Source organism: Mercenaria mercenaria, chromosome 4, assembly GCF_021730395.1.
Source record: "Mercenaria mercenaria strain notata chromosome 4, MADL_Memer_1, whole genome shotgun sequence".
NCBI lineage: Eukaryota > Metazoa > Mollusca > Bivalvia > Venerida > Veneridae > Mercenaria > Mercenaria mercenaria.
This window is the reverse complement of record NC_069364.1, coordinates 23,713,479-23,726,531: the sequence shown is the minus strand read 5'-3', so window position 1 is coordinate 23,726,531 and position 13,053 is coordinate 23,713,479. Positions and strand designations below refer to the sequence as shown.

General features: G+C 34.1%; 1 protein-coding gene across 1 annotated transcript; it reads left to right on the top strand.

Annotated features, from left to right (window-relative positions):
• The first annotated feature begins 7,911 nt into the window (after window positions 1–7,911).
• On the top strand, window positions 7,912–13,016 carry LOC123551251 (baculoviral IAP repeat-containing protein 2-like). The gene is made up of 5 exons (XM_053540757.1): window positions 7,912–8,512; window positions 8,858–9,057; window positions 9,553–9,706; window positions 10,835–11,014; window positions 11,522–13,016. The coding sequence occupies exons 1-5, from the start codon at window positions 8,176–8,178 to the stop codon at window positions 11,716–11,718; spliced, it is 1,068 nt and encodes a 355-aa protein (XP_053396732.1). The 5' UTR covers window positions 7,912–8,175; the 3' UTR covers window positions 11,719–13,016.
• Window positions 13,017–13,053: the final 37 nt, after the last annotated feature.

Here is a 13,053-nt window from a genome sequence, read left to right as displayed (position 1 = left end):
GTCATAACGATATTTCCGACCGTCATTACGATATTACCGACGGTCATTACGATATTACCGACCGTCGTTACGGAAATTAGCGACCGCCATTACTATATTACCGACCGTCATTACGATATTAGCGACCGTCATTACGGAATTAGCGACCGTCATTACGATATTACCGACCGTCATGACGATTTTACCGACCGTCATTGCGATATTACCGACCGTCGTTACGGAAATTAGCGACCGTCATTACCGACCGTCATTACGGAAATTAGCGACCGTCATTACAATATTACCGACCGTCATTACGATATTACCGACCGTCGTTACGGAAATTAGCGACCGTTATTACGATATTACCCACCGTCATTACGATATTACCGACCGTCATTACGGAAATTACCGACCGTCATTTCGATATATCCGACCGTCATTACGGAAATTACCGACCGTCATTACGATATTACCGACCGTCATTACGCATCCACTACATTTCCAGATCAAGCTAATTCGGCATGCATGCCGTGTTGGTGTGACAACGCGCTAAGCCATATGCGGTAGTAAGCCATACATGCGGCTTCAGTGTTGGTATATTTTCTGGTCCTTTTGGATCATGGAGTGCACTCAATTATATTGTACTAGAATTCCACTTAAGCCGGTGCTAGGGGGCGCGAGGGGTGTTGCATATTTCATTACCTCTCATGAACAGACTCAATCAAACCGTGTCTGCTATTATTTTGCTTGGTTGCATTCTGCGATTCCAACATCTATTTATAAAATATTTGCTTTAGATAACTGGGATATTTTATAAATAGATGTTTTTTGTGTTGTCACGACAAACAAAGTTCAAAAACACCCATGCACCATGAGAATGAAGAGGTGTATAGATGAAATACCCGTGATGACACCAACAATACACGGTTGATTAATTTTTCAGTAAAATCATTTTGAACTGTTTCTAAATATTCAATGTACGATGTTTACTTGATTATTACGGAAGAGCATTAATCTTAGTGTCAGGTGTATGTTATTTATTAACTCAAAATTTCGAGTTACTAAGTCGAAATTTCGAGTTACTAAGCCGATATTTCGAGTTACCTTTCTCGAAATTTCGAGTTACTTAGTCGAAATTTCGAGTAACTAAGTCGAAATTTCGAGATATTTTGACCATATCTAGAAGGTTTTCGACCAAATTCGAGCCCCTACCACCTGAATCTGTAAATAGGTATATATCCTTGAAGTCTGGAGTAGCTCTAGGGGCTATGGTAGGTCATACATTGATGTATGGTAGTATAAGTTCAAGTCCCTACATGTTGGGTACAATATATGGATGTGTAGACTTCGAAGAGTCAAAAGTCGTCCATTACATTTTTGACTTTTGACAGACGGACATAAGTTCAAATTAAATAAAAGGGCAAGGTAGTAACTCGAAATTTCGTGTTATTAACTCGTAATTTTGACTTATTAACTAGAAATTTCGAATTACTAACATCCTGTCATATTCGTTGTCGGCAAATAGGACCTGTATACAGACAAAGCAGTACATGTAAAATTAAAAATGTGCCTGTATATCCATTTTTTCTTTATTTTTCATATGGTTGAACATTCATATTTTACGTGCAAGCACATATCCTACTTTCCCAGGACAATTTATAAATGAAAGTCGACACGCCCGCTTAGCTCAGTAGGTAAGAGCGTTGGTCTATGGATCACGGGGTCGCGAGTTCGATCCTCGGGCGGGGCGTATGTTCTCTGTGACTATTTGATAAACGACATTGTGTCTGAAATCATTAGTCCTCCACCTCTGATTCATGTGGGGCAGTTGGCAGTTACTTGCGGAGAACAGGTTTGTACTGGTACAGAATCCAGGAACACTGGTTAGGTTAACTGCCCGCCGTTATATAACTGAAATACTGTTGGAAAACGGCGTTAAACCCAAAACAAACAAACAAACAAATAAATGAAAGTCGAGAAGTGCGGATGGAAAGTGGTTTTTGAGATAATTGGGGAAAAAATGAGACGAGTTTAGCCTTTTCTCCCGGGCAAGTTTATTTCGAAAAATTAAATTGAATGCATCAGTCTGCATTTTATTTTGCATCAGTATTTACCCCCTCTAAATCCCGACATCTGTCAGATCTTCTCATGTCGGTATTTACGCATGCGTGGTTCTATAATTAGATGCATTTGGTTCCCGTTCCTGTTAGCATAGCTTTGTAGTGTGTACCCGGACATGTACACAGCCGAGGGAGTTATTTATAGTAGCGATGTTTTTGTACTAATGTTATTCAATACCATATAGTGGTTTTTGTCTAAGTAAGGTTATTTAAAAAGTAAATATGCCGATTTCGTTAATCGACATATGAGTCTATAAATTGAATATCAAACTTTAGGTGATCTTTATTCAAATGTGCTTCTGTTAAGGTATTAGGAGGAAACTATTAGGACAGTGAACATTAAAGTGAAATTATGCGCATCTTACTGCACGTAGTGTGTTTTGGTGAAAGTTTTATAACAGAATTTTTCAGTTGCTGTGCATTTAAACGCGTTTAATTAATGATAATGTCGTAGAAGTATTTGAAGTTGATGCTTTAGAAATAAAGAAATTAATTCGGACTAATAAAGTGATAGTTCTTCTCTTCAATCCTCTACGTAGTGATCTCGTAGAGATTGCTGAAGCTTAAGGGAATCAACTCGCGCTTGCAGTTCGACTTTTCTTGATTAAAAAGATTGTCATAATTAAAATTAGAAAAGTCGTACATGTATTTGGAAAAAACATTATTTCATACTGGTAACGGGAAGAATTTTGTATATTGGGTTAAAAGTTAAAATTTCCTCCATTCATTTTTACACACACACATTTATTTCAGCTGGTTGTTTACTTGAAAAATACGCATAATTCCACTTTAAGTGTTGTTGTACTTTGGTGATTGTAAGTTTCTTAAATGAGTACGTTATATTTTATGTATCATAGACAAACATTGACGAGTCGGATATTGTTGACATTGATAGCTATAATTTCTTCTTGCCTAAACATAAATCTCAGTCGTATAAGATAAAATCGGGAGGCATTGGTATAGACGCCCGTGAAAATTAGCTCCATTAGTTTAAATTTAAGATGGTATGTACTCCTTATTTCTATTGATAAATTACATACTAAGGCCTCACCAAATTAAAAAGTTGTTCATCGGATTTGCCGCTCGTATATTTTCAGAAACACAAAAAAAATATTTTTTTTTGTTTTTGGCTTGCGCTTGCCCCATTGAAAAAAATCAATCCAAAATTTTTTGGTGCGCTACTTTTTACGGACGTAAAAGTGTATGAATGCTTATAATTCCAGTCCTAGATTGTTCTCAAATGGATTTTAATCAAAATAAATACATACTACGCACACATCGTCTATAATAAATCATAACACTTATATTTCGTTGCATTAAAGTTGTTTCCCCTTTATGCAGTTACGCCATTTTCTTCAAATGTTTACCAAATTACATGCTAAAAAATCGTTTTATTTCATTGAAAACTGGATAAAGAAAAGCTTACTAATTTATTTGATAACATCAATATACATTATTTTGGTAAGGGTAAATACTTATTGATGCATGTCACTTATCTGTTTCTGTTTTACCTGTCCAAATGATCAGCATTTGCATACGAAAGTTGGTGGGGTAAGGAATTTACATTATGAGTTGTTTTCAGAACCGTTTCGATTTTCAAATTTTCCAATCATTTAGTTGACTAATGTTAATGGTAATGCACGTTATCTCCATTTCAGACTTTAATTGAGACTTTGTTTCAACAAATTTAATATGTTATGAAAGTTTAAAGTTAGAAAAAGAGCTGTACAATAAGACATCATGCTCGACTTTTCTGAATTAGAGCTTTGCCAGTAAAAGGGGCATGATAGTCAGAAGCTTTGAAAGTACAGAGTTATTGGTCATTATATAAAACTTAATATTTGATGTATCAAAAACTTTGTAAAGTCAGCTAAGAATGCTAGATTTTCATAGCAGTAAATATTCAAGTCACATATGTATGTGATAAGTATGGTGTAAGGTTATGCATTGTTGTTTATTACATATTTTCTAACAGCATTTTCAAAAGCATGCATTATTTGATTACAGTGTACTGTATGACACTGTTAATACATTTTTTTTCACGAGTTCGCTTTGTTGTGCGTCTGCAGGTCAGATTTTCTCAATCCCTGGGGACTTACTTTTTAATTTAAAAGGGCTATGCATTCTATTTTAAGGTTTTTATTAGTCAGCCGAGAGCCAAATGAAGATAAATATATTTCTTCGCTCTTCGCTCGCTCCTGATTTTCTCAAAAACCTAAACAAATATTTAAATTATTTTTTCGCTCGCCGCCTCAATTTTTTCAGAAAAAAATCCGATGAACAACTTATCAATTTGATGTGGCCTAAGTAATCAAAGTATTTATCACCTGGGGAATTTATTTACCGTATGAAGACTTGAAGGTTTTAATGAGGATGATCTTAGATCGATGATAAAGTAAATGCCGTGAGCCTAAATTTAATTGGCTCGCTAGAGATATTTAATGAAACAACTGCCGAATTCAGTGATTTTATTCTAACGACATTAACCCTGATATCGTAACAGATCTTGGTAAATTTACAATTCCTAATAATATGACTATAGATTTAATTTTAAGGTATTAAGACAAGAAGACTAATACACGCGGCCTTTGGCTTAATGATATATGTAGACATACCATTTTTCCCAGTTTAACGGAAGGATGGATAAAGGTCGATTTATTGGTCAGTATACTTTCAAAGGAAATTATGCGTTTGATTATATGATAGCAAAAGCAGAATGTTTGCAATATTTAATGATTTAATAGACTTTGAAATTATTGAAACTGATGCATTATTTTGTAGCTTATCTCATGTTTATAGTCAAGAGCAGACCAGACGTGGGTAATAAGATGAAAGCTTTCTCTCATGCTATTCCAAATAGCAGTGCATATGTTTTGCAACTTTTAAAGAAATACTAAATACTTCTAAACAACGATCTAGTAAATCCTGATCCGATTCAGTAAAAGATTTGCCTCTTGTACATCTTTTATATCTATGCGTTTTCCAAACTTCGTCTGTTTCTGTAGTAGAAAAAGATATATAGGTCATTTTGCCAATATCTTCAAATATATTTTCAGTACTTTCTTTTTAAAATTATCGTACGTTCAGAGCAATATGTTGTTGACAAAATGTAAACATAAAAATATCAAACTACATATAAACCATCATATAAATTTACTTATTTTACGACTTCAATCCAATTTTGTAAAGTCATAAAACTTGGAATCTGGGATGAGGTAGTAAAACAGATAGAATGATATCATTATGTGATTCAATATTCCTTAATTTTGACATGTTGACCCAAGTGTCTATATCAAATGACAGATAAGCTAGTGTGTTCATTATAAATCAGATTTTTTCCAGTGATACTTACGTATTATAATTTCGTGTGCGCATCCGTTCGCTATACAAACTCTAAATTATCAATGTCTTTATTCATATAATGCGATGAGAAACCATAATAGTATCTCTATGAAGTTTTTCTTAAATAAAACACTAGTGATGAAATGGTAATTACAGTGTACTGCAAAAATAATTTGACGACAAAAATGTGTTCTTCCAATGCGTGACACAGTTAAAATGTTAAAGAAGTTAAAAAATTAAATTTGCTTTAATTGTTACATCACATGTATTTCTTCAACAACACGCATACCCCCCAGTCAGAAATATTACTTTCCTTATTTTCACCTCTTTTGTGGTTTTATCTTTTGCATGATCTTTCTTAGAATCGTCTTCATTGTCTGCCCATCGCTTGGATCTCTAGGGTTACCTCCACAGGCTGCATACGTCCAATTATAAGGATAAGGATGTGTCTTCTTTGTGCTGCCATTAGACTGTCTTCTCGAATTTCAGAATCTGAAACACCGTTTGTGAACAACTTTACCAGTTATTCCATTCCACAAACATGCTCAGATTCCCCAATACATACATACTATACATTTGCATCGACGTAATAATTTTACTTTACATCATATTGTAAACATGTGAACGCTATTTCTGTGATTATCTGAGAAAAAAGGCTAAACTTTGAAGAGTAGACTATCAAACCCAGACAATAGACAAACCAAGGACAGAGTCACAGGTTTTATGTTTGAAATGGTCTATGAGCCCATTAAGGTTATAGGCCCGTATTAACAATCGGCAATTTCGTGCTGATTATCCTCCGTATGCAATTTTGGTATCTTTCGGACATTGCAGAAAATCAACCGGAGAATGCCGAAACCGCACTCGGAGGATACGTAAATGAACGAAAATTGCCGATTGTCATTACGGGTCCTCTACCATAACTGCGAGAGAAAACCCTTTTAACTTCTTTGCAGCTTAACAAGAATTTCGTTCGTTTCAGGTCAAAAGAATGACAACCAGACGAAATGCACAGAAACCATAACAAAAACAAAATTATTTCATTATCCTGTCATATCCGAGAACAAAGATTAAATTTGGTTTCATATTTGACCATATATCAGTCAAATATTTCACAAATTTATTGTAAGTAACACCGTAACACCAGAGTATCGAGAGGCGTTAGAAGTTTTGTTCATACTTATCTCTCAATGAGCCTTATGATGCAACGTTTCTACAGTGAATGTCAGTTTCATCATTTTCAGCTATAGGCTGGCTATTTTAACTTTTAGAGTTGAACTAATTCTAACATAAACTTTTTGAATAGTATGCAAGGAAATAAAACATAGAAAAATATTCTCAAAAATATCAAAGCACATTTTTGAGATATTGCGTCTGGAATTATGAAAAGTAACGTCTACATCTAAAACATGTGTAATAATTATTGTGGTCGTTATTCTGGACCATTATGATCTATATGAAGTATTGTTCTACTTGTAAACTACAGCATAAATTTGTTCTTTAAATATCAGTAAAAATATTTTAAGATATCTGACACTTACAGGTAGGCCCCCTTTAGTATTTTAACATCTTTGTCACGTTGGAGTGTCAAAATTTAGAACGCAGGTGTCAAAATTCAGAAGGGTACTCCTTTAGAACTGTTAAATATTTTAGGATAAATGATTTATTATTATTGTTTTCACGACAGGATAATGCATAAAACCCACCAATAAAATTGTTAGTAAATCGTTTGGAAGAATGGACTTAACCAAACAACAATTTATAAGACTCGGCTTGAACTAGGTACTTAAATGTGCACCACTCACACGAGCTCTAGTACTGACTTGAGCAGATCTATTTTACATAAGCATTGAACAGACTCCAAGACCCTAAAGCACCAGAAAATATTAAATGATAGAGTCCTAGTACGGGGAGACGTTTGATAGCTAAGGTTACTTTTGTGATAGTTAATGAAACTACAAGAAGGTCTTTTGGAAGCATAGAATGCAACTAAGCAAAAAATAGCAGTTTGAGGTAAGGAAATACTCCTTTATACATGATTAATTAATGAATTGTTCGATACGATCATAAAGGACCAGAAATTATAATAAAATTATTATAATACTGACAGCCACCACACGAAACATTGACAGAACATCCTTTTGAAGCATAGAATACAACCAATCAAACAATTAACGGACTGGGATTTATTTACTAACGGTTATAGACCTTTAGAAGTTTATACTCAATGACACCAACCAGTTATTAAACCCAAAATGTTTATTAATAGATTCTATGCGCATATAGACTTATCGGTTAGTGACATACGTAGTACAGTACCTAATATGTAACCTGAGGTATGTAGATTAGGTATTTAAACTGTAAATCTTTTTTAGGGGTTCACACACTCCTATATATTGCATATGATTTAGTTTTGTACTACCCATCCCATATGACAAATTAGGTAAGATTAGTACATATTTATATATATAAATAATAAGCCGTATTACATTAGTTTATTAGAATTTCTCAATAAATAACGAGTGGACAAGACATCAGTCGTTTACGGACTTTTCCGAGTATTCTTCAGTATTATTCTTATCCGATTAGCTAAAGACCGGGCAACGGGAAGCCGCTATATGTTTCTGTTGTGGTCTGACAATCGGCACGTGGACTACAGATGAATCTGTTTCTGAAATACATCAACGTTTCTCGCCACATTGCCGATATCTGACGTGTGAAGACAGAACGAATGTCCCAATACATGGCGACGTACCCGACACAGTATACGGGGGCTGCCATTGAAGTTGAAAACATTAGATATAATCCTAGACAAAGTGTAGCTACTACAAGTGGAACAAACTGGAGCTATAGAGATGAGGGCAGTGTTTGTGTTAGTGGTGTACGAACGAATCAACTAACACTTTCACAAACAAATAGTCAAATTGAATACTATCCAGGTATCACTACTCAAAAACCGAAACATCCCGATTATGCAATAAAAAGTGTCAGGTTGTTATCATTTACTAACTGGTGCCAGGATGTGATGGATCCAGAACAACTCGCAGAAGCAGGATTTTATTATACAGGTATAAAACGTTTGCTTTCATTTAAATACAAATTTGGAACCATGAATAATATATGGACAGTCCGTATTGAGTTTTGTAAATACTCAACCAGATACCACGGAAGAAATTAATAAAAATGTAAAGAAGAAGGCATTTATTTTAAACGTACCATCCAAAATAATTATTTTTTCCCTCGTGTACAGAATGTCATATTTCATAAAATGTATTGCTATATGAATTAGTCGCTGAAAATTGCGTAAATGTGTAAAATATTAACCTGAGTCACAGAAAAAAGTAACAGAGTTTACAGAGAAGTTGATTTTGAAAGCAAATTAAGCTAATGATTATTACTTTTATTTCATGTAGATGTCCAGGATTGTGTACGATGCTTTTTCTGTGGTGGTGGAATGAAGAACTGGGAAAACGGTGACAATGCATGGATAGAGCATGCAAGATGGTTTCCAAATTGTGCATACGTGAAACAATTTAAAGGAGATAATTTTGTTAGCATGTGCCGCATGGCAAATATTGACTACATGACAGCTGATGGTGAAATGCAAAATCAGGTTAGAGATTTTAAATGAAATTTGAAATTAACTTTAAATGGCCTTATTTTATGATGAACAGAATTTTCAGTTACTCCCAGTTATGATGGTAAAAATCTTCATGTACATGAGATTTACGTTTTAAGGTTTATTTTCAACATTAAACAGAGGCGTGTAATTTTTGTAGTTTTGAGTTGGTCCTTGGTGTTTTCCTTTTCTTATTTGGGTATTATTTTGAGAGCACAGTAATGAATCGTTGCTCCGAAACATTTCGCAATAACTGCAAACGGTAGGAAGTGGTTTCTCTTCTATGTCAAGATACAGGACATCTTAGAAACAACACTACAATACAGAGTATAACGTCAAAATCCCAAATAATCTACTGATTGTTTGCATATTATCATATATTGTGCTCAAACATACTTCTCTATTTTAATGTTGAATTTAAAACTTCAGCTTTAACATTATTTTCTGGCACAGTATTATTCAGTGGAAGCATTACCTTTGTGTTTTAAGGGTACAGAATGTTTAAACTTGGCAGGCGGTAAAGAGCTTATAGAGGACCAGTTGGTACAAGACTTAAATAGTACAGCTTCGAAACTTGTAATGGGTATGGGGTATATGCAGGAAGAAGTAGAAAATGCCATTAAACTAGCTAGAGAGAAATACGGTAAGCATTTCTGTCTAAGGAGTAATATATTTAGCATAAGTGTCGCGATACATTTTCATTATAGTTTTATTATTATGTTTTTCTAAATCAATAAACAATTCAGTTTTGATAATTTTTAAAAGTCACGAGAGTTACTTTGTTTTAAAGTTGAGGCCCAAAACATTTGTCATTTGTTCATGGGCTAATATGATTTTTTTTATTTTTAGACAACGTGTAGATACTTTAAAAGAATTAAAAGAATGAGTACTTGCATTTTATTGACAACAGAAAAGATATTTTTCTAACTGAAACAGTGTACATATGGTCATCATATACAACTAACTAATAGATTTATTGTATCCATGAATCACTTCTTGATGTTTGATATAGACATTCGGCACAATCATAATATACTTTGTAAACTTACAGCAGTGTACTTTGATATAAATAATAATTCGTGTCTATAGCCAACTGAAACATAAACTTTAATTTTGGATTGCCATGTCAATTCACTCGCACTAAAGTATGCAGTGTACCGCAGTGTATCTCCGATACACTGCATACTTTTGTTATAACACTTTGATCATTCGGGTCTACCCCTTTAAATACATTCTGTACAGTTGAATATATAACACACATCACAGAAGACGTACTGGGCTAAAATACAAGATTATGTCTATTTCATAAATACATTTTTTAACTTTTAAATCACAAACATCTGATGCATTAATTATACATTATACAGTTTTGATGAAATTATTTGAAAATTCACCAAATGTTTATGGCTTTATAAACTGAATGAATGTTAAGCTATCATTTGTATTGCACATGATATAGCGTCACAGTTCAGTTTTTAAATATCATTTATTGAGTGCATTAGTCAGTAAATAAAGGTTATTTAAAGAGCTGCTCCAGTCCTACCTTTTAACCTTAAATAGTCACTGATAAAGCATGAAATTCCTGACTATGAACAGTGACGCCTGTCAAAAAAGAATCTATTAGATATAATGTTAAATAAAATTCTATATAGAATACTTGTGGTTTTGCGTCCTTAGTGTGGCGCGTTGCCGTTAACTGTTACCTATTGTAATTTTGGATTGCATACACACAATAGATTTTGAATAGCCGCATATATGCTATATCTTTCAGGTTCATCTGAATTGCGAGCCCAGTATATCCTCGAATCCCTTCTAGATAATAGTTATAGCAACAATGGTAACAATATACCTATTCAAAACAATCAAACAGACAGAGATAGACCGTCAGCAGCGTCAGGGTGCTATTTAGATACTGCGAATGTTGAAAGAAACTCTTCTGACATTAAAGAAGGTAAGTACTTGTTACCTTAAAAATAAACATTTCAGTAGGTTTTTTTTGCCTTTGAAAAGACTATAGCGCCTCGCAAAATGAAATATTAAAAGCTACATTGGCATCAAAGTGTAATTATTTGTATTATGTGTGTTATAATGTATATAATAATTTTATCAGCGGATCTTCCCATGGCACCGCAATATGAACACATCTGAGGGTGATTCTAAATTGGTAATGTACTCTCGTAACATGTACACATGTCGAGTTCTGCTCAACCTGTGGCTAGAGGGCGTGGACGGTAGCATGCATTCCTACTTCCGTCCATGAACCGGCTCAATCAAACCAGGCCTGCAGTTTTTTCATTTAATGCCGTACTGAGCGACCTGAGTGTGTCTTTTTCAACCTATAAATGTTTTAAATCTAAATACAATGTTTGGCATGAGACAATGATGATGATTTAACGTTAATGGACGTCTGTAAATAAAAATGTTACATGCGTTAATATCAATTTTGTCTTCATTTCAGACCACACACAATTGTTAGAGGAGAATCGCCAGCTGAAAAATCAAATGATTTGCAAGATTTGTCTGGATAAGAATGCATGTGTCGTATTTCTTCCTTGTGGTCATATGGTTTCTTGCGTTGAGTGTGCACATGCTTTACGAAAATGTGCTGTTTGCCGATCAGTCATACAAGGATCAGTAAGGGCCTATCCTGCTTAACGGCATACTACATTTTGTAAAACGTTATCATATACTCCTGAAATCGTTTTCTAAATGTTATTTCCGAAATCTAGTTCTAAAGTATTTCAAGACTATGCGACAAGGCATTCCGCAACCTAATTTATTTGGAGATATAAGCTACAGAATTCGTAAAATTCCCGGGCATAGCCTTTTCCAATGTTGTTACGTTCGCTTACGCATAGCCTGTATCTTTTTAAAAAACAGTCTCTGACAACCGCGTCAGGGAGTCGAAGCTTTGGCTCAGTGATCACATCAGTGGACTTCCACCCGTGCGACCTGGATTCAAATTCCACCATAGGTAGTTTGTTTCTTATCATTAAAATTCTATCCATCAATATCCGTTACGCCCAAAAGTCGTAAGATGGGGATCGTCCGGTATACGGACTTCATCTCGTGCCGAAAATGGCAATTTCTATGCCAATCATCGTAAAATATGGGGAAGTGATCTACATGTATGCTTTGGTCTATTTGCTACTTCTAAGTCTTCATCGCAATAGTTTGTTTTAATGTGTACATGAGCCTGGCTACTGCACGTGTACACATTTTCACATATTCATATTTCCATGTGTTAATTTATGGCTTGTTAGCTACAGTACAGAAAGGAGGTAGAAACTTTTAATTAAGTCTTGAATCATTGTTCACCTGTCAAATTTTGTCATTGGTTTTCACGACCTGTCAAAATTATTTACTTTTCATATGCACTGGTTTGTACAAACTGTGTAGGACATTTTAGTCTGTAACTTACTACTCATTCTACTACATCAGTATTATATGCTTGAAAATGTATTGTTGAGCTAACTGAAGTCACGTAAGATTTCTATTGTTTAAGTTTATTGTCGTAATAAGGGTGCTAAAAGGGATCTTAAGTATTAAAATTGTTCCTTTTAGATAGATAAAGGAAAATGTTGAGTTGAATCATAGTGCGGTTATTTTTATATAAAAAGAACTTGACTATTTTTTGTTTTATGGCATTCACTGGAAACTCAAAGCGTGATACCACCTTTAGTCATTAGAGTATTCTGTTGCATTATCTTTATCTTTTTCTTATCAAAGTGCTAATGTGATACATTAATTTCAATTATATCTAATAACATTCAACATAATAATCATATTTTTGTAGTTTGTTCTGCATCATTGAGTTTACTTTCATTTTGTTTTTGAGGTAATTAATGTGCTCAGCAATTGAGGATGCTTATTTATTCAAGTATCCTTATTCTGTTTTAATCAGCTGGCATTACTTGCATATATACATGAAAATAAAACCAAGTAAATTATGATGTGTTTGCCTTAGACATTCATTTAGAACTGTACCAA